This window comes from Nothobranchius furzeri, chromosome 16 (genome assembly GCF_043380555.1).
Source record: "Nothobranchius furzeri strain GRZ-AD chromosome 16, NfurGRZ-RIMD1, whole genome shotgun sequence".
NCBI classification, from domain to species: Eukaryota; Metazoa; Chordata; class Actinopteri; order Cyprinodontiformes; family Nothobranchiidae; genus Nothobranchius; species Nothobranchius furzeri.
In genome coordinates this window covers 37,579,080-37,606,828 of record NC_091756.1, presented here as the reverse complement: position 1 = coordinate 37,606,828, position 27,749 = coordinate 37,579,080, and the positions used below count along the sequence as shown (strand labels likewise).

The 27,749-nt window shown below is 41.4% G+C and overlaps 1 protein-coding gene across 1 annotated transcript in view; it reads left to right on the top strand.

Moving 5' to 3' along the window:
• The first annotated feature begins 1,239 nt into the window (after window positions 1–1,239).
• Window positions 1,240–27,749, top strand: part of nrg3b (neuregulin 3b) — a 336,969-nt gene continuing 310,459 nt past the window's right edge. The window contains exon 1 of the mRNA XM_015963144.3: window positions 1,240–2,215. Within this exon, the coding sequence (XP_015818630.3) occupies window positions 1,390–2,215 (826 nt within the window). The 5' untranslated portion in view covers window positions 1,240–1,389. The remainder of the gene's footprint in view (window positions 2,216–27,749) is intronic.

The following is a 27,749-nucleotide window of genomic DNA, read 5'->3' as shown; positions in this document are numbered from 1 at the left end:
TGCACCGGATTATTCCTCCTTTACGATTTCCTTCTCTTTTTTCCTTCTTTCTAAATGAGTCAGCGCGCGCCTCCGTGATCCGTGGAGTTTGAAGGTGGAAACATGCCACTGTTTGGAGAATTGAGATGAACCGGAGGAGAGGAGAGTACCGGATGGGATAAGGAGCCCTGGAACCCACATCACTCACCGCAAACCGAGCAAGGCTCCCCTCCCATCCTCCCCCCTCCCTCAGTCTGCAGCCTCCGAGAGGCAGGCGCCGCATCATTTTTCAGAGCAGCTGCCTCCCCCCTCCTCCTCTCTCTCCCCTCTCACACACCCCATCCTCGCTTCTCTCCGTCACCCCTTTTGCTGCTCCGTGGGAATGCAGCGAACGGTCAAGGAATTGTAGTCTTTTTTTTTTCCTCTTTAATTTCTGAGGTTTGACGGACGGACAGCTCGGTAGAAGCGCGGCTGTCATCAACACGGGGACGCAGAGTGAGGTGGTCAGCACAGATTGGACCTGGATCACTTGGATTTAGCCCGGCAGCAACAAACATCACCCCCATGTCTCACATCAGATCCGCTCTGCCCTGACATCTGCGGGTTTGGGTGTTATTGGATTTCTGCCAGCTGCTGGGGTGCTTTTAGAGGCAAAGTTGGAACCAGCCTCCAAACACAACTGAAAAAAAAAAACATCTTCTTCTCTCCACATAACAACTCATGTGACATCTAAAAAAGACCAAGAGGAAGGAAGCGGCATTTGGTTTGTATTTTAAAGCCATCACGCAACTGATAATCAACCAATTCACTGAGCAGATGCCCAGGTTGTTGGTCTTTGCACGCGCACATGGATTTACAGCTCCAGCCTGAAGCTCACGCAACGGATCGATATCTCTCTTGCGTTTCTTCTTTCTTTGCGACGCCTTTTTTTCTTACCACGGGGAGTGAAGCATCCTGGGATTTATCACCGCTTCGTTAGCGCCAAAGTACAGTGACGAGCCCCTCCCTCAGCCCGCTCTCCCAACCCTTCTTGTTCACCTGTCTATAACCTGTATGCTCCTGGGAAGTATGGATTTCGTCGTGTGTCTGTGTGTTTACATGTGCGTGTAAGTGCGTGTGCGTGAGTGTGTGTGTGTGCGCACGCGCTTGTGTTTGGCTTCTTGTCCGCCAGAGGGAGTGTAGGTTATGCTGCTTGGGAATGCATTTGCCAGCTTTTAATTAGAACGTGACTGAGTGTGATAAGTCTGCTCTGCTTGTGGGTGGTAGTGAGTTTTACATCCGTTCATGCATAGGTTAGCTTGTGAGTGTATATATATTTAAGATGCACATCACTACTTCTACACCATGTCCCTGCATCATCTGGCCACCTGTTTGACCTCCCTAACCCTCTAAAAAAAGCAAAAAGGCAAAATGAGTGACCGCTCTGGTGCAAGCACTCTAACACCACTGACGCTGGAGGAGCCAGGAGCTGAGCAAGCATCTCCTCGAGCCCTGGGCCCACTTCGCTGTGGCCCATGTGCCGTGTGGCCTCGCCAGCAGACCTGGCTCTGTGCTGTACCCCTAGTCATGGGTTTTGTGGGACTGGGACTAAGTCTCATGTTGCTGAAATGGATTGTAGTGGGCTCTGTCCAAGACTATGTTCCTACTGATTTGGTGGACCCGAAAGGTAGCATTGGTCATGACCCAATATTTCTCTCCAAACCCAGTGCCATGCCCAAGGGGCCTGATATTTCCATGGCAACCACCACTTTAGCTGCATCCACAATGATTCTGGTGTCCACCACCACGCCTCTTGCAGCGGATGGTACTGCTCCAGCACCAAGAACTCGATCAGGTCCACCAGCAAATCATTCAGCCAATGGCAGTAATGCCAGCGGAGATGGCAATCGTGCCAGGATTACCAGGGTTAACTGGACTGTGGTCACCACCTCTGCTACACGCTCCACCCGACTTACCCCACCACCAGGCGTTAAGGAGGTCACCCCTCGCAGCACTGTCAGAAAAGGAAGCAGCACTGCCAACGGGCGTAATGGAGCTGCTAACTCAAAGCCAGGACAGACTTCTCCTACCATCACCACCACTGCTTCAACTACCACCACAGCTACTGCAAAGAGCATCCCCAAGGCCCAGCCAACCACCTCTCAGCCCGCGGCTCCAATGAAACCCACGTCACGCTGGAATCACGGGCGTCCGGGAAAGGGCCCGGCCACCCGCCCACACCACCGCTTCAGAACTCGTAAGTTCACATTTTGGGTTAATGTTGTTGTATGAGTGAGTGCAGTTGCACGAGGTTACCAAATGAGCTCTTGGGCCTTTTACGATTGTAACAAACTGTCTTTGTACCTTTTCCATGCTTTCTAGCTGATTTGGTTATAGCTTATTCTCTGAGAATACATTTTCTATTTTTATCGACATGGAAAGTGGATACTCCAGTAGCTTAATATTAATCATATTCATTAGAACAAGTTGATATCAGGGGATATTCTCAGAGTTTCATCCCTTTCATCTTTATCTTCCACTTCTGCACTAATCCGATAGGAATCTTACCTCCAGAGGAGTTTTCTTTCTCTTTTTTTCTTTCCCAGTGGTTAAAGTACCATTGAAAACAAGGCATCATCTCAGATTATACTTTTTTTTGGCTGCCAGGCTGATAAAGCTCTGTGATGTGATCATGGACATCATATTTATGCCATAAGACACAAATGGCAGTAGCGTGTAAGGTGGGTAAAGGGTTAGCACTCACCTCCTGGCTTTAGGAGTCAGATCTAGCAAGGCCACATATCCTATTTAGCAGAATGTCGCAGGTACTGCTTTACACTGCAGGGAGATAGGGGGGCTCACGGGGAAGCAAGATGGATACAGGGAAGAGAATAAGGTATCAGAGGACAAGTGGAAATTGAATAGAAATGGGAGTAAAGGAAGAGAAACCCTTTGAAAAACAGCAAAGTTAAAGAGGGTGGCGAATGAAGGACTCGAATGCGAGGAGCATAACAAAGCAGGAGAATCAAGAGTGGGAGCTGCAAGGAGAGAGAAAAAAGCAGATGGAGAGGGCTAAGTAAGGGAAAGGCTTGAGGGATAAAGCAGGGGAGCTGTGAATTTTGCATATTTTGTATTGTGTGAAGGAAGAAGACTTGGAGATAGTTAATTCCACAAAGGACATGTTTTCAACATCCAGCAGAATTTCCTCTGAGATGTGGGTGGGGCAGGATGTGAGTGTCGTGAACACGGCTGGGTTGAAATGACTTTCTAGACTCTGTCAGTCACATTTTTATCCAACTTCTTATGATTGGATTCATCATGGGACAGAATTAAAAATAGAATCTCATTTTCCACGAAAACTGAAACCTTCAGGTACGGATAACGCATGTTCCGGTGTACTCCACACTACCCCTCTTGTTTATCAGTTGGATGTATCAGTGATATTGATTTGCACCAACATGCCGTGATCAAGTGACATATTCTTCATCTCTAGGCTAAATATTTTCAGCCAAGCTGGTGCTTTATGCCCATAGCGGGTCTCAGACTCCTCCTGCAAAATAATCTGCTGCTCCAGAGTCAATTACATCACTAGCCAAAGAGCTGCCAAACTGTTGAAATCTGCCAAAGCGAGCAGCCCCCTTGTGTGAACATCAGGAAGCATCTGTTTGGTGCTGTACACTGTAAAAGGCCACAGCTCTTCCACACGCTAAAGCGTGCTCACTGAAGCTGTTCTGTTAATAAAAGCTTTCTAATATAAAATACATTTTTTTACTGAAGGCTTGTGTTTCTGACAAGTCTCCAGGCTGGCATCACTAGCACAGTTTTGGTGCATATCACTACAGTACCGAACAGAAATCTGTTAAACTCATGGAACCAATGGGAGACCATTTACAAATATATCATATAGATTTAAATAAAAAAGAAGATTTAATTGGTACAAAAATGCATTAACCACTCACCGTCTGAGCTGAGTTTCTAGCAAATGCTACAACAGTTTTTTGTCTTTAGCAGTAATCAAAACTGTAAAAGTCTTTGGCCTGGAGTCAAAGTTACGCCATAGCAACAAGAAGCTCTTTGCCGAGGCATGATAGTAACAGCTAAAATGAGTTACTCTTGTAAGTCCAGTTTCCTTCATTTGAACCCTTTAGGATTACTCTGGTAAAATGACTCCTGCAGAACAAGTGGCACTTGACATAACTGATCTTGTTTCCAATTGATTCCTGCAATTTCTTAAAAAAAAAAAACTCTGAGCACGATCTCACTATCTTTATAGGAATTTATCCTTTCTGGATGAGAGGTGTCATCATTTCTTTGCATGGACATTGTTGTTTTGGTGGTAAAATTCTGAAAGTGCTTGAAACATTAATAAAGGCAAATGTGGGTAAGATACCCGGTCAGTATCAGACATTTTTATAATCAAGATGTTTAATAAACTTTATCAGTGGCTTCAAACCTTTTAGTTTTTCAACCACAAAATAAAATGTCAAAGGCTGAAGACCCCAGATATTGCTAGTTTTGCCATAAAAACCTTGCATGTGGGACGGCCTTTTCAACTATTATATTCATTTTCTAAATTTTTTGTCAAAAGACACTGACTCTGGTTTGCAAGGTCAGTATTTATTTCCGATTCTTGTATAGCGCTGACCTGCTGATGCAGATTTAGCTCTATTTCCACTCATTTCAAACAATTACAACTGACAGAATTCTGCATTTTAAATGATTTCTGATCAACTTTAAGTAGTGTTTTTTACAGGAAAGATTTGTTATTGCTGGAGTGAATTAGCTCTCAACAATAGTAGGATCATGGACCCCCACCACCACCACCACAAACAAATAAATAAAATTCAGAGTTTTGAAATTCAGATAGGATGACCATGCTGAATTTGTCATTTTTGAAGTTAGATACCAAAAAATTACAACAAGAAAACTAAACCCCAAATAGGCCTTGATCCATAACTACTGGCATATTTAGAATTGGAAAGAAATTAAGGTAAAATTCTATGATTGTCAATAGTGGTTTCATTTGATGCAAATTTCTCTTTTTGTTTAAATCATAAAAAAGTCATTTTTATTTAACTAAAACAGCTCTTTTGGTTTTGATTTGAATTTGTCTGACTTTCATTCTATGTTTGATAGAGCTTTAGAGTTGTATAATGTTCCTTATTTAAAGTAATACACAGAAAATGTTTTTCCTGGTGATGAAATGCTTTGTAAATCATGGCTTCAGCAGCATTACTCTACCCACAGCCAGCTTGCCTCTTGTTTTATGATGTGTGCTAACACATAGTCTCTGGTTTCAGGTAATCTATATAACAAATACTTCAAGAGATTTCAAAATTGTTCCTTTTTTTTCTTCACTTCTAGTCATTAAATGAGTCTCTGTGTCCTTAAAGACTATCAAGCTCTGTCTGTTGGGAATTGAGACATATTTTACCTCATCCTTTTGTCTTCCTTCTTCCTCTTTTCCCCCACTCTCCCTGTTTCCCTGTGGTTATTGTGTCAGCTCTCTCTGTCATTGTATTCCACCATCTATTTTTGCTTTGCTTTTGTGCTTTCTCTCTTCCTTTCTACGTAGCTTCTCAACTAACGTTTATGAGCATATGGGCAGTTGCACAAAAACTGGCACACTCGTGGACACAAAAACAAACGTTTAGCATGTGTTTGTGTCCAACTCATGAATCTGTCATTTGGTTTTCTCCGTTTGAGATACCCGACTCCACTCTTACCCAAGCCCCATTGGCTCAGAAGTAGGGACAAAACGGGTGAATGAAGCAGTGGACAATGAATGCCTGTTGGAGAAACCACTGGGCGCTATGTTGGCTCTCGGCCCATTCGACTCTCTTCTCAGCTGTGAGGAATCTTCCTTGGTGAAAAGTGGTTGTAATTCCGTGCACACATAACTAGCCCATTTCCAGCCCTTGAATAAGCAGTCACAGTGAAATTTTTTGTCAACTGATTCAAAGATGTTTTTGTTCTTGAGTGAAATCAGTGGCTGTTTCTGAGAAACAGCTGAGTCAGTGGGCTCCCTAATACGTGGGAAGTGCCACATTTTGCATTGACACCTTTTAGCACAAAGTGAATATTGTCCAGCTGTGCCGGAGTGTAAAAGGGAGCAAATGCATGAAAGCTATCAAGGTTGCAGTAAATCAGCTGACCAAAACCAACAGGTATAGTTTGAACAACTGTGCAGTTACATCATCAACATGGACACGAGTGTGCTGCTGTTGAATTATGGTTAAAAATAATAGTTTGATTCGTTGGTGTATTAATAACTAGTCGTTAGTCTTTTTTTTTTAAATTAATCTTTTGATTCTATCTCACTGAATATATTCATTGCATTCATCTCTACCATTCTTTGAAACAATTTAACCTAAAAGACTTTGAGCTGAGTTGAGCTGAAATGTTTTGGGTTGTTTATAAGCAGGAGTCAAGTGAAGAAGGAGATTAACAATGAACTGAGGCAGTGTGAGAGAGTTGTGCGTAAAGGTCCTCTAAAGGAAGTCTTGGCTTGCCTTTTGTTTTAGGGTTTCAAAATTGAGTGGAAAAGACCAAATTTAAATTTATAAAACAACAAATATGACTTTCTAAATTTATCTTGCAACAGAGATATTTAAACAGAATACAAATATCTTATTTTAATTCTAACAGGTTTTCTTTGTTTCCTGGACACTAACTCTGGAAAGACACGGTAACACTGTAACACAACATTAAGCAGGTAGGGATTCAAACACAACAGATAAGGTATGATTTTTATGGACACAATTTCCCATCACTCTTTCTGAGAAACCAAGGCAGAATTCCATCTTACTGGACAGCTTGAGATTTCACAACCAGTAAACGTGTTGTGTTGACCTATGGCTAATTTACCAAATGAATCCTTGGATTTTATCCATCTCAGATTCACTCTAAAACCATTACACTGATAAAATCTGCCCACTGACAGACTTACACCAGCTAATGGACTCAGATCAGTCATGTTCTCTTGGTGCTGGTGTACTTATTTATGGGTTGAAAACTTGCCAGGGTAAACACAGAATGACAACGCAAATTTTGAAAAAACAAAAAACAAAAAAAAACAGCTGGTTTTAAGAAGTAAGACTTGATCATGGGTCTGATTCTATCATTAGTGACTCTTTTTTCATCCAATATTAACTTCAGTTTGACTGTCGTTTGACTCCCGATGGATTCAGCCTTTTTGGGCTGAATGGATAGTTGAAGTTTAGGTTGGTTGCCAGCCAAATGTCTGGGATGCCTTGACCCCCCTGTTCCTCTACCTGTGGGTTATGTGGGTCTTTCAAGCTGTGCTGGTTTCCCTTCAGTGCCCTTTTATCCCCCCTACAGCAGTTGGGATTAGGACTTGTCCTTACAAGAGAGGATTTGACCAATTGACTCCAAGGCAGCAATTCTACATTTGTTTGATACAGTTCAAGTTAGAAAATAATAAATAATCTCCCTCTAAATATTAAACACATCAACAGTGGTTTTGATTTAGGCCATAATCAAACACCCCAGATAAAAAAGTCTGTGTTAAATTGATTTCTGCAGCTGAAACTAAATGACATCTTAGCAGGAATTGCTGTCCAACAATATTAAAGACATGAAGTCACAAGCCTGTCATTTTCTTCGCCCTGAATGCCACAGGTGATTGTTTTCTCTGATGAGACAGGAAAAAGAATGGGATGCTTTTCTTGTCATGCAAGCCTTGTGTTTTTGTTTGTTTGTTGTTGTTTTCTCCTGACTCTGTATGAAGGCAGCATAAAGTACCACTGTTGGACCAGTGAAGCGTGTAAGGGGGGGGGGGGGGGGGAATTAAAAACCAAGATATAAATCCAGTTTGCTCCTCGCTTGTACGCACACTTTCTCTCATATTCTCCCTCTCTCTCTCTCTCTCTCTCTCACACACACACACACACACACACACACACACACACACACACACACACACACACACACACACACACACACACACACACACACACACACACACACACATAAGCTCTCTCTCTCTCTCTCTCTCTCTCTCTCTCTCTCTCTCTCTCTCTCTCTCTCTCTCTCTCTCTCTCTCTCTCTCTCTCTCTCTCTCTCTCTCTCTCTCTCTCTCTCTCTCTCTCTCTCTCTCTCTCTCTCTCTCTCTCTCTCTCTCTCTCTCTCTCTCTCTCTCTCTCTCTGACTGAGATTTGCCACACAGCCTCAGAGGCCTCTCTGTCTCTCTGGAGACATGCTCTGTTTGTTTGCAGACGCTCTACAGGGCTGGCTTTGCACAGAGTGTGCAGCTGCACTGATTTGCAAATATCTTCTTAGTTGGAAGTCAATCATTAGCTTATGCTTTAGCTTCTAGTTTCATGCCCCACGTTACCGAGAAACAAGTGGACTGAAACGGTTCCTCTGTCATCTTTTAACTTTTTACCACCATCCAAACAAGTCATCCTCCAAGCGGTACCATGTTTCTAAACCGATGATGAAAGTATCACCCCATCACCTCTTTGGAAAAACTGGAGCGCAGACTGTATAAGTCTATGAAGGGAAGATTGTATGTCAGATTTTAATTCAGGTATTTTCCAGGAAGCTTGAACATTCTAAGTTAATTTTTCAGTATCAATGGTTTTAACATGGCATAATATATATTTGGCTTCTTTTAACAGGTTCTTTTCCAAGCAAATCAAGTGAGCTTCTTGGAGAAAAAAGTCTTCAAATTCAAATTAGTCATATGCACATTAATAAAACTGTTCAGCATTCTGCAGTGCTGGCCTCGAACATCTAGATAGCAGGGACACTTGACACTGATGGGCACCAATTACAAAGCAGAATAAATCTGTGCATTCAGCGGGGCTCGCCTGCAGACAAATTATCCGAGAGCGACTGCACACTGAACGTTTGAAATTTTGTGGCAAATGATCTTGTGCACTTTTCCATTGCTGGTGCCGCGCTCGATTCACTGACCCTCAAAGAATCAATGAGGAAGAGGGAGGGAGAGAGCCCAGAGTACGGACAGCTGGTGGAGAGAGAGAGAGAGAGAGAGAGAGAGAGAGAGAGAGAGAGAGAGAGAGAGAGAGAGGGAGAGAGAGAGAGGGAGAGAGAGAGAGAGAGAGAGAGAGAGATAGACTAAAATGACTGGAACTGGGTGTGCCGAATACAAAAGAGATATATAAAGATTTATTGGGCAAAGACTTTAGAAAAACATCAGACTATGAGATCCAGCGGCAAGGTAAAGACATGGAGACATGACAGTTGGGTAAATGAGCTTTGGCTAGACATTTTGCATATCACAAGACGACCACTCTACCTATTCTATTATTATCTCCCTCATTTTAATGCAGATTGCCCCCAAGGTATTATCCGTATTTCACATCCTTCCTGTCACCACATTGTCTTCAGAATATGTCCTGTACAGACCTAATTCAGCAGGAAATGCAAATCAGTATGTGCTATATCATATTATACAGTAATACATTATGCAGTACATCATACATGCTTTCAACATGTCTTAGAAATATTTTGCCATAAGGGCATAAACAAGTGAAGATGTACCACTTTATCACTCAGTAGGAGAAATCACTTAATTAACTCATCTAACACATAAATATACATAAATTAGTGAGTAATTCAGTGCTTGAGTGGATTTTCAATGAAAATGACAAAGACTACACATTATCCTATGGACTGAACTATTTTATTAATATATGTGCTTTTCAATTGACATTTCTCTTGTAAAAGGATGTCAGTGGGACCTTTTAGTTTCAAAGAAGTGTCTCTGTTTTATAAATAACATGATTATAAATAAAACATAGTCATACATTGTGGTTAGAGTAGTGTAAACCGAGTATCACCTTTTATTTTGGTAAAAGGAAACCAAAACTGATGCTTTGACTGTTAAAACATGCCAGATAAGCTAGCAATGGTGGGTCAATACTAGGAAAGCGCTAATTGCTGAGGCTCAGTAAGGTGAAACTGTACTAACATGCGTGACACTGGCGTTGCTGTCCAGCTCAGTGACTTCCATGTAACATCTGAGTTTGGAGCCTTGGGTAGTTTTTGCATGTCATCTTGTCCAGCATTAGGAACATTTGATCCTTGAGCTGAGCCTCTTAGGCAACACTTCCTCTCAGGCAGTGTAAACATATCCGTTCTACTCAAGTTAAACAGGCGAAACCCTTAACACGACTGAATCTAACCTCTTGCTTGACCCGTTGTAACATGAAGCATATAGATCATATTAGGGATGGTGAAAGGCCTGAGAATGGATGTTTTCAAAGGTCACTGGTTTCCCTTTCTTTGTCTGTTGAATTAAACAGGAAAAACTCTAAAGATTTTAAAGATGTGGTTGACTGAAAAAATAGTTTTTCATGCAGGCTGAACATGAAAACTCCTATTCTTATCTCCCGCGTTAGCTTCTGATAGAAAATAGATGATGAAATGCTAGAATTAGAAAATCCTCACATATTTATGTCACACTGTGAATTTGCATTCATGGCCGCGCTCATTTCTGCTTGCGCCCGCCTAAAGGAATGCTTTTTAAACATATTTTTGCAGCACGGAGAGAGAGCAGAGAGTCTCTTGGTGTAGTGATTTGCCAACATGGCTGGATGTGTTCTGTTAGTCAACCAGAAGTGAGGTGTGTGGATATCATTAATAATAAAGAGCAATCATGCTGTTTTCAGCCCACCTCTGCACCAGCAAACTTCTGCATCTCAGAACAGGAGCATTATAGCTTTTGTTGACTCATACGGCACTGATTCATACTAGAGAACACTGCACATGTATTGACAAAATGAGTAAACTACACATTTAAAGACAAGCTCATCTGGGATTTGACACCTATTTAGGACTGAATGATTAACTGCATAAGCAATAAAATTGCGATGTTGTCAAAAAGAGATTTTCTAATTACAAAGGCTGCAATTTGAATGGCAGCAAGTGTTTAGCACAACGCTAATATACATGGAAGAACCCATAGAGATGCTAATGCTAATATCGCCGATTACATTTGTGAGAGTCTAATAAAAAGCAAAAACTGCCATCAATCAAATAACTACAGACAGATATTTTACTGAAGCTAGAAAACCATAAGAGACTTTAACTCCACGGAGTTTTGGCTAGCAGCTATGGATGTAAATGAACTTTTGAAGCTCTGCATGGACAAGACATCAAAAACTCTATACACAAAAGACTTCAATAAACGGGACACACGTCTTTCTTGCAAATAAATGTTCCCAGGTGATGCTAATACCTTTGCTCCTTCAAGGGATGTGCTCCTGGCTGCAAAGCATTGCACCTTCAAATACTAAATGTTGTCTTTACTTGTGAGTCTTTAGACAAATAAACATGTAGATATGTAGATAAATATGTAGACACATAAACTTGTTTATATTCAGTATAAGCTATATGGATTTTTTAGCTGCCATTAGTTGTAAAGTGTGAAAAAAGTCCATTGAGAAAATAATTGTGAATTAAATCGCAATTGCAATATTGAAGAAATGAATTGTAATTAGATACTTTTCCAGAATTGTTCAGCCCTACACCTAATGAGTCCAACAGCGCTAAGATGACATGTTTTTAGTGTATTTCTTTTTTTTTTTGTAAATATATTTGTCATCAAATTCTGATTAATAATAATGGATTGAAGTTATAAAGCACTTTCACTGGGTGCCATGTGCCATTAACACACCACTGGTGAAGACTGGCAGTCTGACAGTGGACCCTCTGATCACCACCATTATAGGCTAGTCAGGTGATGACCCGGCAACCCTTGGATTACTGGACAACCCACTACACTTGCTGAGGTACTGCTGCCTTTGAATCTGGTGTCTTCCTCCAGTGGTCTTTGGACAAGAGGCAAGATACACTATGGATGATTTAAGAGTCAAAATAACAAATATTTGATTTTTCATCATGTTTATATGAAAGTATTCATCTCACCTAAGGTTTGTTCACTTCTGACCTTTATGCATTTATGCATTTACAGATTTTAGGTCATCATTAGAAAATAAGTCAAAAGACTCAAAGACTCAAATGTCCGTCTGACTTGAAGCGTTGCATAGTTTGTTGTCACTCGTGACTTTGTGAGAGGTTGCAACTTGTTTCACAGCCTGTATGGCTGTAAATGTTCCAGTTCATCCACTCTCCTTCCAGTCAAGGTGGAGCAGCCTCAAAGCCTGGACATCAAGGCTGAAGAACAAGTTCTTCTTTGAGAACTTTTGGCTTATGAACCCTGCTTCTAAAGCTGTCCTCTGCACTTTGTTGCTACAAGATTATTCTAGTTTGTCTCATGGCCACAATTTGATGAGCTTATTCACACCTAGGGACAACACAGTGTGATCTAACTTAACACCCATGCTTTTGGTTTGTTGAAGGCAATCTGAGTACCAAGAGAAAACCCACTCATGCATAATTAGAGCACACAAATTCTATGTGGACAGGCCCAACTGGGAGTTGGACCTGCAGCCTTCTTTCTGTGGGGCAAAATTGCTGCTCAGTGCAGTGCTCATATCACACACTAAAGGTAAATAGGCAACAGTAACGTGATGAGTAACTCATAAGGGATATTTGATGCACAGGCACATGGATGGTTAAGGAAGCCTGCAAATAATAAACAATGACATCTTAGGGCTGTCACAGTGGGATTTAAATGGACAAAATGTCCACCAGGAAGTAAGGAGAAAAGAATGAGGTAGGGTGTGGGATGGGATGGGATGGAATGGGTGGTGTGCCTGGGGTTGAAATATTAATGACAAGTAAGAGAAACATGTGGAATTTGTCTTGCCAGAAGTGTGAATAATTGATAAAGCCGTCCTTTAAAAACCGTACTGAGATGTCCTAGAGATGACGATTTAATGGCACATTCATCGGTTGAGGTTTTAGTGTACCTCACTCACCCCCAATGACAACGTTTCATAGAAAACGCGCTAGACATAAAAGCCGTAGAACTATCCGGTTTACATTTAGCTTGTTTTGGTCCATGTCTTTTCACTAATGTGGCTTTATCTGCCCCCACAGGGTTAATTGTTGCTAATGTTCCCACAGAGAAATGAAGGTGTTCAGAGCCTAGGGAAACAAAAAACGGTCCTAATTGGAGGTAAACAGGGGATCATTATTTCATCTGAACTAGACTCTACCACTTTGTCTCTTTAAATTCGAGGAACTGGGAGTTGCCTTGGTGGAGAATGATTTTAGGGTCTGTACGGTGGTGAAATGCGTGTTTGTGCTGAGGGAGTACTCACCAGCACTCATTTCAATCACATGCTTTCAAGCCCAGCACACACAAGTCTGCCACAGCGGGTACTCAATTACTGCAGTATTGGCCTATCCTCTAAACCCCATCATTCATTCATTCAATCATTCATATATTACTTTATTCCTTCATTCATCTGCAGTGAATATAGAGGCTTGCTGATAGTTCATGAGGCTCTGAAATATATTAGTGCATGTGGCTGGAGCAGTGCAGAGAGGATTACACTCTATCATATCTGATCTGGGACTGTTAGATCCCAATATTGAATTACGGACCCTGTGGGGTCTCTGGTTCCGTTATCAATTTGCAAATGAATAAGAGCGATAGGGAGGAAAAATGGGGGTGCTGGAGGTGTCGATGGTGATGGCTTTGAGGCAGGTTTTGGTGGGATGCGGTGAATCTAATAACAGCCAATTTTTGTTGGCCAGGGGGCTGAGAGTAGCAACAGCTACAGTGCCATTTGTGATTTAGGCTAGTTTGAGTTCCCACCAATTCAGTGGGATATATGGGACCCATTTTGGATAGATTATGGCCACAATGATTGCATAAAAATGTCATTACCGCTCTGAAAAACATTTTAATGGCCCACAGATCCTTTAAGACCATACAATGGGTCATGAGAAGGGAGATTAGTGTGTGTAATTTCAAAATGTGGGATCATGGTGCTAATTTTTTCATGCGATTCATTTGTGAAGTATAATTTAGACGATCCACATCTCTGAACTGTGTTGAAACCTTAAATATTTCAGCACAGAGAAACACTAACCTAAGACTGAGGATGTAGAACATGACTCGTCACAATCCTCTTTTGCACATAGCATCTGGGGACATGATGAGTCTGCAGGAATGCGTGGATTGCGGAGGTTGCAGTAGTTGGATTGATTCACTGCAATGTGTGGCCTGCTGCCACCCCCAGTGACGGGAAATGTGCCATGCTGCCACGGCTGAGATGGAGAAGGTTGGTGTGGCATGTGGAGGTGGAGATGGAGGTCACCTCTCTTCTGTTCGCCTCCCTCCCACTGACATTCAAGGCTCTATACTTAGTCTTTCCTCTTGTTATTCACTTCTTCCTGTCCTCTATTTTAAGCCATCTTCCCACCAGCTTCTGCCAATGTATGCATTTATTTGGATAATTTTTTTTCTTCCGTTTCATTCACCTTTGCCGCCATTGTGAATAACAGCCAATGAGAGTGCTTATCAGATGAGTGTACTGGTAAAGATAAGGATAACATTCATCACTTCATATTAGCTAGCATTCATCATTTCATATTAGCCACTAGCACCACTTCCTCTGAGGAATTCTCAAAGAAATTACAAGAATCAAAGATGTGTTATTATCCTGTGTCCACAGCCTCAGAAATTCCTTTGTAACCCCAATCAATCAGATGTAAAATACAGGAAATCCTCGTAATAATAAATAAACAAATAAAAAAAACAATAAACTGATGAATCCACCCCCCCCCCCTCCCCACACACACACACTGTTCAATTAGAAAAAGAAGATATGGACTGTTTCAAAACTGATTTTTTTTTCTTTTTTGGCATTTGGTTTTAAATATGACTTATGAACTCTGAAAAACCCAACAAATCAAAACCCCTTTTTAACTTATTCACTGCCAGCCGTTTCCAGAAAAGCCCTTCGCTGCCAGTTTTTTTCAGCATTTTCACAGTTTTTTTTCAGAGTCACAGAATGTTGCACTCTAGGATGATGTCAACGCCAAAATTATCTAACCAACCAAAACAAAGGAGAGACTCACCTCTTACATCAGGAAGAATACGCAAGTTTCGAGCGTTATCCATTCTTTCATAATCCGTTGTCAAATTGTGATCGGCAGAAGCTTTTCTGGTTCGCTTCTCACATTTTTTACAGCAGCGGCCCAAAACGATCTCCTAACACATGGATTTTGTGCTTCCTGATCACGTGACGTGTGGCGTACGTGGAGGAAGATCGGCTTTAGAGCTGGGATGTTTGTTCTCATGGTGCGGGGGCTCATTCGAACACCCACACAGTAAAAACATACAAATGACGACTTTGGTCGACTTTAGTCGTCATTGGCAGTTAATGAGTTAATGCTGTATTACATACATCTAGGAAAGATTATGTTGCTGTTTGTAAAAATTGTTATGTTTTAATCTACCCATATCTACATAACGATTAAAGTTGTGAGCACAGACTGGAGCAATGAAGATTTTATGTTTGTCGTTTAAAAGAATGGTTACGTGCTGACCGAAGCCTAGTTTGTACTTCTCCATCAGCAACTTTGCGCTCTCACACACACATTCTGACAGAGATGTTTTCCTTTTATACTTCTCCGTTGGTGTGCCAGTTGTTAAACAATTTTCAGGAGAGGGCGTAGTGCTTTTCTGGGGTATCCTGCCATCAATGCAGTCAAATCTCTAGTGTGTTTATGTATTCCAGAGACTTTTTAACACAGACACGTCTTCATGCAGTCACCACCTCTAAATTCATGTTTCCTGTAATTTCCTGATACAAATAAAATATTTTCTGCGTATCTTTGTACTCCATGAGTCACAGCTATATTAATGTTTATATCGCCGGACTTTTACAGCGAGACACTCTTCAGTCTGCTGCACGTATGTTCCTAGATATGTTCAGCTCTCGTTTTATTTGGTTTTGTAGCGGAATGGCGATGTTGTTGATGATGTTAAAAGTAGTGGCATCCTGACCAATCACAGGCTTGCGGTCTTTGTTGCTTTTGGAAGATATTAAGAAAACTGGACTCCACTCCGTCCGCCTTGCGTGCCTGTTGTAGAGCCCTTGCGACAACGAATAATGGCGTTGTTAGTCTCCGCACTGATGCAGATGAAGAAATATAAACCGGGCTCCATTTAAAAAAGCTAAATTGTCAGGTTTGGTCAATTTTTATATAAAAAAAACTTTTAAATGCTCATTCTGCTGGAAAATGATTAAAAAAATATTTATTTTTTAATTAAGTTATCTTTCTCTTGTGTGAACTTTGCTATTGACAAAGGGTGTGTGTATTACTGCATTAAAAGAGATCACAATGTTGGTACTCAGAGACACTAGTAGGTTCTGAGATGGTATTAGATGTACATATTTAGGATACACTGCAATACGATATGATAGGATACAATAGACTACATCATTCAGACAGCTCCAATACAAAATAATTGGATGATGCAGTGTGACACAATAAGATATATTTGAATATTATACAATACAAGAGGATATGAATAAGTCAATGCACATTCAGTTCCCAATCAAGCATCTTAAAGATGCAGTACAATGGGTCCAGCGGAGCAAGACTGGGGTGTGCTGCATCAGGACCGGACAAGGTACTAAATTAACAATTTGAGATTATACAATTATAAAAAAATAGTTTCAGCATACTTATATCAAACCTTATTTTCGTTGTGCAAGTTTGAGTTAGTTAACCACAAGCCAGTATGGCTGAGCCTGTTATTTTGCATCTGTCTACAGGTGGTTTGATTCTCAGGCATGTTAGATCAGGAAAACTAGCACAACTACACACATGCAGTTTGGGTGCTGTTTTAAATAGCTTAACACCTGTTCCCCAAGAACACGAAAAAAGGTACTTTAAGAGAGAAAGTTACAATTCCATCATCATACTCACTTTTAGTTTCTTTCCATTTCCCCTCAATCATTGTCTCTTTCAAAACAGGTGCTACTGGCACAAAGCACTGTTGTTTACGAGGGATTCGTCCCATCTTAAAAGCCTCTGTAACAAAGTGTTGGGGTGTTTGTCTACCTGATTGTTCAATATACAGTGAAAGATGGCCCGATGCCCCGTGTGAGGTGACAGCAGGTGCCATTATTTCCAGACACTGTCAGAAGCCCCAGGTATGCTGATCATAGCACTGATGAATAGCGAGACACGAAGGCAGAGTGGAGACAAAGATTGACTAAGGCCCTCTTGTGTTATTTTCCTAGGGGTGTACACAGCTTGTCTCGTGTGGTAATCCATGCATGGTAAAACCTTATCCATGGGGATAATGTCAACTCTCTCCCAAAGATAACAAGACAGAAGCCCTTGCCTAGTGCTTGCTCCAAAGTGCATTTCGTATTTCCCTAATCTGTCATCTCACATGGTTCTGTCCCTTGGATTTGTTGCCTCAGCCTGCTGGTTAATACAAACATACAAGCAGCTTTGCAGCTTTTTTTTTTACTTGGTGGATATCTGGTGGACAGGAGTGACATTTATTTCATCTACGCTGCGTCTAGCTGTCTTTTCTGCTTAAGGGCACAACATAGTTGCAGTCAGCAGAGGTTCATTCATTAATTTGCTGCAGAGTCAGTAAAGTCAATGAAGAGTAAACACATTTATAGTCTTCGTTCTTATCAGTGATAAATATTGTTTTAGTCTTGGATCAGCTCATTTTACTCAAACCTGAGTCAAATGGGGAATGAAACCTTTTTTGCAACTGAATTCAATGGAGGACCTAGTTTGAGTGTAGCAGAGAAACTTTTGTTTCAGGTGGCGTGTGTGTGTGTGTGTGTGTGTGTGTGTGTGTGTGTGTGTGTGTGTGTGTAGTACTTCAGCTCCTCAGTAGCATTGAAATCCGGTCAAGTGATCCTTACTGTATCAGATCAAAGATGATAAAAGGGCATTTGGCAGCGCAGGCTCGAATTCAAACAGGACCGAGGGGCATCAGAGGTTTTAGAACATTGAATCTTCACCAGGCTGAGAGAACATCCATCACATTCACACCCAGCCCATCAGACAACTCTGTGAATTATATATTGAAAGTTCCCCTTCGAACATCCAGGCAGAGACATCTTTCTCCCCATCTCTCTCTTCCATCTGAAATGCCATATTGAATCATTGATAGGACATTCACAACAAGAGCGCTGCTCCCTTTAAAACACCTGTCATGAGCTGTCTGAAATGCATAAAACCCAGCTGGAGTCTGTTTGATCTTTTGACTGGTGAGTTTGTGGCAAAGTGGTTCCTTTTGGTGTCTTACATAATGACATGATTTCTGTGGTACCTGGGAGGGGATGTTCATGAGGTGTTTTGTCCAGTAAACAAACAAACTATATATATATATATATATATATATATATATATATATAAATCTTTATCATGGCATCATGATGGATTACTATTATGTGAGTGACAGTTTTGAGGATTAGTGTGCAACACCACACCATATGATGCATTTTTCCATGATCAGTGCTAATGGAGTGGAATGAAGGGCTCAGTGCATGTGAGACACTGCAGTTGGAGGCACTAATGTGCACTCCCCTCTCAGTCATCAAGCTGACTCTTTGATCCCAGCTGGAGCTGGGATGCTTCGGGGATATGATGGAATATTTGATTGCAGTTGTGGGATTGCATTCAGTGGGTTTTCCTCACTTCAACAAATTCACCCTCTCTCCTTTTGTAATAACTTAAGCTTTAAAGCCCAGCTGGTTACCCAAGTGACTATTTTACATGTCTTACATTTAAAAAATCTGTTTGACAAAAAATACTCTGTTCCCCTTTAATTTCCAAAGTGTTAAAACAGAGGTGCTTTGGGACCAATGGAGGCGGGTTCTTTTTGTGGTGACCCCCCCCCCCCCACACACACACACACACACACACACACCCCACCCCACGCCTTGACGCCAAAGAAGGAGTTCAAGGCATCAAGGAGAATAATGAAGATTAAGATGAGATTGGACAGTGGGGATATTGGCGGGTCTGCATATGAGATCAATGTATAAAGAGAAATTAAGATGGATTAAGCTCTCCTGATGCCCAGATACAGAAACATTTGCCTTTGAAAGAAAGTTTTTGAATGGCCATGTCTGAATCTGATCAAATCAAACAATAAAAAAAAAATCTTCCCTCATTGCAAATATAATCTGTTCCTATTTTATTGGTGCACCCACAGTAGTCTACATCTAAAGCGTAAACAAGCACGTGCTTTGTCGCTGGGTCACATCCAGGGTAAGGCCATCATTAGACATAAGACAGAAAATACTGCACTTGTTCTTCTGTAATCCACAACAGCTGGTGGCTGTGTATACATGATGGATTTCATGTGCATCTGCATGTGCGTGCATGCATGTGTAGGGACAAAAAGAGGAGAGAGCATGGCCAGATGGGTCCAGTTGCTGATCTGGTGGCCTAGATAAAGGCTATGGGTGCCGCCACCTTCATGAGGTGCCAGCCGGACATTAAAATTTGTATTCAAAGGCTTTGAAGGCTCCAGGCAATTAGTCAAAAAGAGTTCTCGTTTGGTCCTGTGTTTTTAAAGAAAAACTTTACACTGACCAGCTGGCCGAACTATTCATGTCCGTTTATGATGAAAATAACCACTGCACTCACAATGTATCAGTCAAGAGTCTTAGTCAACTGGAGCAGAAAGGTAGTACTTTCATTATTAATTTAGAATTTCTTAGAAGTTATTAAATAGTTAAACTAACCATTACATATTTATGAAAGGGTCCAAAGCGTGTAGATATTTTATCCTGACTAATTTCAGGGATTAAACTAACATTTTCATGCATCTGTAGCAGTGACAGCTGTGCTCTGGTTGTCTGTCCAAACACTAAATCTGTTCAACAACTTCAGGGGTGAATCTTCCACCTGATTAACAAAGGAGTGATGTCTATACCCATCCATTTAGCTATGGTAAGGTATCCTGGCTACGCTATCCATCTCCTAGGTTAGGGTGAGGGTTAAGTATAGACAAACTAAGGTACAGACACATTCTATATAGGGAGCCTAAGTCACTTCTGCACCACAGGTCCCCGGAAGAATGAAAAAATGAATGCAAGTGAATGGGGCTAAAAAACGCTATTTTCTAATCCGCTTGTTTTGTGCCATGGATTTCACATATGATGTCTGTGAATTTTAAAGACGCATTTTGATACCAAGAACGTGCCCATTTTCGAACGGGCAGGAACGATATTTTAAGTTTTGTGTGAAAATAAGTCCAGGACTACAAATGCACTTCACAAAAGTGATGTCATGGAACCAGGCATGGAGAAAACTGAGGGAAAATGGCTGTAAGTTATTTTATTTATTTATTTATTTATTTATTTATTTATTTATTTATTTATTTATTTTTTATTACCGTGTCCTGTCTGGCTGTGAAGCAAACAGAATTGATGTCTGAATGCTGGTAACAAGCCTTACAGATTTACTCTCAGGTGGAGCATCAAAGCGTCTGCTTTTAATGTCACGCCTGAACCTTAAAACTTTATTGTTATTGTTTTTGAATGCTTTGAGAAAGCAAAAGACAAAAGGTGGGGAGAGAGGGGGGAAGGGGGTGGGGGGTTCCACAAAAATAAACAATAATGAACAAGAGTCTGCATCTAGACCTGCAGAAAGAGACAAGAAAAAAAAGAAAAAAAATATGGGACACAACAACAATACAACAAGATCAAGCTATCACTGCGTCAACTTGATGAAGAAATATATAATCAATATTGTTTAATTGAACAGTCAAACGATAACAAATCACAGTGCATTAAGTGCCCACCATAGTCTTAAGACCTGTATTGAACGTGCCCAAGCCCATACTTTTGAGAGCACCATGTGAGCACCTGTGTGTGTACACACGCTTGTTTATGTAAGGTTTATCTATAGGAGCGTCCAATAGAGAGTGTGAGGGACCACAGATCTGCCCCCCAAAGATGCGTAGGAGATTGGGGAGCTCCAAGTCCCAGAGATCCAGGCGCTGCCCCAGAACACAGGAACCCCAAGGAGACTGCAACCAGAAAGGCCCCCGCCCCCCTCGAGAGGCACAGAGGATTCGCCCCGGGGGGCCACAACCAGCAGCCGGCAGAGTCCCGGGAGACATCAGCAGCAAGCCCCCAGGCCCGCCCACAGCCTCCCACCCCCTAGCCGGCCGAGCCCAGGACCCAGCGACCCGGGACCCAGGGGCGACCACCCCCGCCGGGGACCCAGCAGAGCCCAGGGACCCAGACCCCACCAGACGCCACCGGGATTGATCAGGCAGATGCCAAAAATCTTAAACCCCCTGACCCGGGAGCCACGGACATTCAGGCAGACCAAGGCACCACACCCCATACCAGGTGTGGCAGGGGGAGGGGAGACGAAGATCTATATAATCAAAAGAAGTCCCAGGAGAGGGGAGGAGTCAAAGGCCCCATCTGACATATGCAGTCATACACAAACACAGTCACACACTCCCTCCCCTCATGCTCACACATGCACATACAACCAAAGACTTACAAAAATTGACGCCGGACATCCACTCATACTCCCCATACACACCCTATTCACTCTGGTCCCGGTACTGCTGCAAATGGGGTACAACCATCACCGGTTACCAGAGTTTGACCCTTTCTGCTGGGGTGCTGATGAGCAGGCTCCCCCGCCCAACGCTGAGCACAGCAACCCACCACCCCAGACCCCAACCAGATGGCCAGATCTCCCTCCTAGCCTCCAGCCCAGGGCATGGAGACCCCAGCCCATCCTGCCAGGGCCCAAAGCAGCAGCATTACAGAGCCTCACGGAGTCCAAGGGCACCAACCCAGCCCCACCCCAGCAGAATATCTATGCCCATCCCTGCATTTGCACAACTTCCAGATTAAATAAGACATAGGACATCCAGGTAAGGTTGGGTCCTCCCCCTCCTGGACCTCCCTCTCCCCTGTGATGGGACATTTAGACAGTAGTTTGGGGGCTTTGAGATTACAGAAGTCTAATACCCTTGGTGGTGTTTGTAATTCTATTTTATTGAGCTTAAATTTTTGTTTGACTACAGATTTAATTTAGTGGTATTCTAAAAAAGCTATTCTTATCTATTCCAAATTGGGAGACTATTCTATTAAATGGGATGAATTGCAATCCTTCATATATGTGTTCCAGGTATAGGATTCCTTTATTGTTCCAGTCCGGAAGGTTCATCATTTTATTATTTTGCAAAATATCAGGATTATTCCAGATAGGTGTGTGTCTGCATGGTATTAGTGAAGACTCTGTCATTTTAAGATACTCCCACCATGCTGTCAGAGAGGTGCTGATACAAATACTTTTGAAGCCTTCATGTTTTCTTATGCTTGAGCTAATAAATGGTAAGTCTGAAAGCTCTATCGTATTGCAAAGTGTCTGTTCTATATCTAACCAAGACTCATCTAGTGGGTTATCTTGCAACCATCTTGGTATATATTGCAGCCTGTTGGCTAAGAAATAATAATAAAAGTTGGGTAGATCCAGTCCTCCTCTGTCTTTGGTCTTCGGAAGCGTTTTTAGCTAATTTGTGGAGGTTTATCCTGCCAAAGGAATTTAGTAATTGAGGAGTCCAGAGATCTAAACCAGTCAGCTGGTGGTTTGTTTGGGATAATTGAAAATAAGTAATTTATTCTGGGTAAGACCATCATTTTAATTATAGCAACTCTCCCCATGAGTGATATCGGTAAGGATTTCCATCTTGCAAGATCATCTTCCACTTTCTTTAAAAGTGGGATGTAGTTTAGTTTGGTTAGATCTGCTAACTTGGGAGAGGCATTAATTCCCAGGTATGTGATATTCCCTGACTCCAATTGTGTATTAAGTAAATTGACAAAAGAGAAATGAATGGGTAGAACTGTGGATTTTAACCAGTTTATAGAGTAATATGAAACGTTTGAAAAAGAGTTTATCAGTTCTATTGAATGAGAGAGAGAGATGATTGAGAATTCCGGAGAAAGAGTAAAACATCATCTGCATAAAGACTGATCTTATGTTCTATTTTCTTACACTTTATCCCTGTAATACGAAATGGCTGTAAGTTCAGCAAACTTCCCACAGGAGGAGAGAACCACCATAAACCTGGTTATTTGGTAAGTAGCAGCTATTTTAGGGAGAGGAGATTATGTGGGGACGTCACATATGCGACGTGCCGATTTCTAGTTTGTAGTCATACTAATTACAAACTTTACAAGCTAATAAATCTCTAAGTATGTGACTGGCATGGTCCAAACACCCATCATTACTTTTCATTTAAATTACAGAACAACATGTGTGTGATCCAGGGTCTAAGGCAAAGCGAATTAGAAAATACTGTTTTCGCCCCGTTAACTTGCTTTCATGTTTTCGTTCTTCCGGGGACCCATGATGCGGAAGTGACTTAGGCCCCCTATAGCACCCTAGCAGTAATACCCTAGTGTATACAGCTAGGGTATTACTGCTAAGATACTTATCCAGCCTACATTTTACATGGAGGCTTACAGTCTTTGCTTTTTGTTTTGCTGTAAAAGAACTGAAACAGGTACTTTCTAGCCATAATGAAGCATTAAGTGAACTGTTTCAAGTTGAAAAATGTTTAAGAAATAAAAATCATAATAAATGACCAACGCGACAGACAGACAGACAGTACATTTAAAACACAACTACACAAAACGGCAAGAGTGAAAAAAGCTTACCATGACAGTTGCTCCTCAACATTGACATTAGTTCAAGAACTAACGTCTTACTTATGTGCTAACTGAGCGATGAGTACTTTTTACTCATTTTAAAAATTGGATACACTGGTTGCAGCCCAAAGCAGCCATTTCAGGGCAGCTCAGCATGCAGTCCTCACTGTTGAGGCAGTTCTGGCCTGACGGGGAACATGAGGTGCAGGAGCAAGCCGCTGTCCCTTTCCAGGGAACTTTAAGGACAGAGAGAGCCTTCACCAGCACCCCAGGGAGAGTGAAGACAGATTAATGCAGAGGCTTTAATATTTCAGATGAAAACATATTACTGCTCTCCTGCTCTGTCTTCCCTCCCTTCCCTCTTTCTCTCAGTGGCTCAGAGTGCCAGGCCTGCATTTTTTCTTGCTCTCCTCTGCTCCTCCTGTCTGGCTAGCAGCATGAATGTGTTTTGCTGAGGGGGAGATTTCCTTGTCCAAAGCTGTCTACTCATTGTGACAGGAAATGGTAGATATGCAGAGAAAATCTAAATAAGTACATTAGTGTGTGGTTGCATGTGTTCGTGTATGGGAGTCAGTGTGTCCAAGAGTCTTGCAGTGAAATCTGTTGACCTTCCAAACTAACCTTCACCGTCTATTTTTGGTAGCATTTCATGTCAGTATTTCACCGTGATGAGTGTCAGGTGGTGTTCTGCTTCTGCTGCTGCTATCATGAAAACCGTACTGAATAACACCTCGTCCACTGCTGCTTTGGTGCTCAGATGAACATTATATTCAAGCATGAGAGAAACCCATCCTGTTTTTCATCTGATCCATTCACATCTTTTCCAGCTAAAGGTCCTGCATAATATAATGTATGACACAATGCATATCTTCCAACATGCCTGCTGGAAAGGAAATCCAGCCTTGAGATGATTGAAGCAGACACAAACCCTCCACAGCAGAGTTTTGTACACTTGTATGCTACGAGGTTCTTCCTAAGGGGTATTGTTGACCAAACTATGATAGATTTGTTGTCCAATTTATTGATAAAACAACAGTCTTCCACAAACTGACAGCTGCAGCTGGACCAAATAGCGGGATGCATTTAAAGAACACTCCTCAAAAAGATCCCAATGCTCCAGTCCTTATGGACCTGGAACATAAACTGTTTTTGTCAGCAAAGACAGTGTGGGTCCCAGATAACCTGGAAGAAAAGAAAAAGTGTGTTTCTCTGTGTGTAAAAGAGCTCTTTACATCTTAGTTTTGAGATAGTAAGCTGCAGAGTTCTAGTGTTGGAAAAGAGCCTCGCAGAATGGGTCTCTTTCAGACATCAACATGACAGACAATGTCAATATATTCCAACTGTAGAACATCTAATCCTCACTGAATTTTAAATGGGTTTTGTAAACAGGTCAAATCCACATGGAACCTTTTAATCCTCAGAGATTTTTTTTAGTCTGCCTGGAATTATGAGATTCTGTCTCCTAAACAACACATTTGAATGTAGGAGAAGGTAAGAATAATAATTGTTTTCTGTGGCATTTTGTGTTTTCAGGGAAATCATATCAGACCTTTTTAAAGAAGAAAAACATTTGAAGACCATATTCTTTTTTATCCACTAATGCACCAATTTTGTTGGTTTGAGTTCATGATCATTTCTTCATAGGAGCTGGATGCTTTTATTCTTAGTGATGAAATTTAAAGGGATTCTAGGCAGTCTTGGCTTGCTTTTATCACCCCCTAGCGTCCGTTGGTAAAACCAAAAGTTCTCCTCCTTGCTGTGCGTTAGTCTTTTTAACACCTTAAAGAGACAATGAGTAGTTTTACCATTAATATCTGGAAAATCCATCAAAATGTTGGTGTAAACAAATGAAATGATGTCCAGTTGAAAAATATTGGCGGCTTGGTACCAATTAACCATAAAAATTGAGTCTAAAGCACATTGGGAACGGGTCTAGCGCCTTTGGGGGACGCCATATTTTTTTCTGGCTAGCTCGGGGTCCTGTGCCTGTTGATGGCTTCACTCTAGATGACTGGCTGGACGTATGATTTATGGAAGTTACATTACCATGTTCAAAATTATTCAGACAGTAAGAACATGAATTTAATAACAAAACTGCTAAACTATTTTCAAAATCGATAAGAAAGAACAACATTGAAAAAGAAATGCAATTATTTTGACTGAGCGAAACTGGCATAGAATGTTGACGTCATCGGCATTCGCAGGACCTCGAGCAGATCCGGGGGACCACAGCGCCAGAAAAATTACAACAGTACTGTTTATTTTTAAACTTACGACAATCATGGTGATATGGTTTGAAGGGACTTTATGGAGTTTTGAATTTTTATGCTCGCAATTGCCCCCTCAGGCCAAAAGCGTTACGGCAGCTTCAATAGGAGGCCCGTGCACAAGGCGTGCATGCTGTACGTGCACACTCCTTAACGAAAATAACAGCTGAGACAGTCCCTTGTGTGTGTGTGTGTGTGTGTGTGTGTGGCCTGGAGGACAGAGGACAGGAGAACGCGCACCTAACTAATTAAATAATTTGGTTCTGTACCTTTCTCTTCAGCACAGCCGACAAAGGTTTAAGATGGATCAGTCCTCCTGCATGCTCAGATAATTCCATTCCCTTGCTTGAAAAATTGTTCCAAAATGAAAGTTGAACCCACATCTTTTTTTATCTGTGAATTCAATGCCGTTCGGCGATTCTCAAATAAAAATTTGGGCATCTTACTGTAAAAGAATATATCATTCATGTAAAAAAGAAACTCTCCAACAACTATAGTCACATCCAGAATCAAACCCGGGTCTTCTGCACGAAAGCCCGGAGTCTTACTAGGCAAGCTATAGCACCAGTGGTGTCTCCCATATCTGTAACATTTATATCCTTGATTACAGCTGAAACAACGTTCAAAGAATGGTTCGGAGGGCTATTCCTGAGCGTGAACATGCATGAAGCAGCCTGCTCGACCCGAGCAGCTCTCTTTTTCTGTGATTTTACATAAAAACAGGCAATCACAGTAAAAAATGCCAGGGCTCATTCTACAGGACCAGGGCATTGCAGGAGAATGTATTAAGAAGAAATTTATTATTTCTATACATGTTTTGGCTGTCAAACTTCCATAATGCCCCTTTAAAACTACCTTGAAATCTATGTATGTACTGCCCCCTAGAGCCAGGAAACCACACACCACCACTTTAATCTAACAGCTGAAATGTCTCCCAGCCTTCATTAGTGTCTACAGGAGTGATTCATCACTAAATCAAACAAATCAGCAGAAGACATGCTGGAAGCAAACTCCAGCGCTGGCATGTTAGCTTCGCTTTACCAAGGGACCGGATTGGCACTCTGAAGCTGCAAGTGTGGTATTCTATCCGCAGAGGGCAGTGGGGGTCTGAGTGACTTTTCATTAACCCTGTAAAGAGTCATTTTAGCACATACTGCCTCAAAAAAAGTATTTAAAAACAAGAAAAAGTTTCATAGTATCTCTTTAAACACCAGAAAGGCTTTAAACCAATTAACTTTAATTCCACTTTTATTACTTGCTTTTTCTTTTTTGACTTTAAAACGTATTTTGTTAATAATCGAAATATATAATTAGTTCAGGACACATTTTTCTTTTCTTGAACCAAATGGTTGGATCCCGACCAAACAAAACAGCACTGATAGGTCATTTCTATAATTTCTTTTGAATCCATGTACTGTTTTGCTGGCTGCTATAAAATTTTAATTATTACTTTTTTTTTATCTCAGCAGTGTTAGTTTTAATGTACCATACCAGTGTATCTTCAGAAAACGGATTCTGTGACAACAGCTGTCAGAAGGAAACAAGTAAACTAGCTAGCTTGTTCTAGTTCTTCATAATGGAGCAGCTCTTCCAGAGTTGAGTCTGATTGGTTTTCTTGAGTTTATTAAAAGTGCTGAATTAGTGCTTCATAGAATACATCTTTCAGAAACAAAATTTACTTAGATAAAATGCATAAGAAGCCCTCTTATATGTAAGGGCCTCTGCAAAAGTGTCATGCTTTTTGTATATTTGGGGATCTGCACAAGAAACAAGAACACATAAAAATATCATCTTTTGCAGTTTCAAGTTGCCTAGTTGCCCCACACGTATGAACAACACAGATTTTAGAGCTGCTTCTAATGAGTTTAGATCTGTGCTAGACTATACTTTCAACAACCATGCTCCAAAAACAAGGCAATTCACTGAACACAAAAGCTTG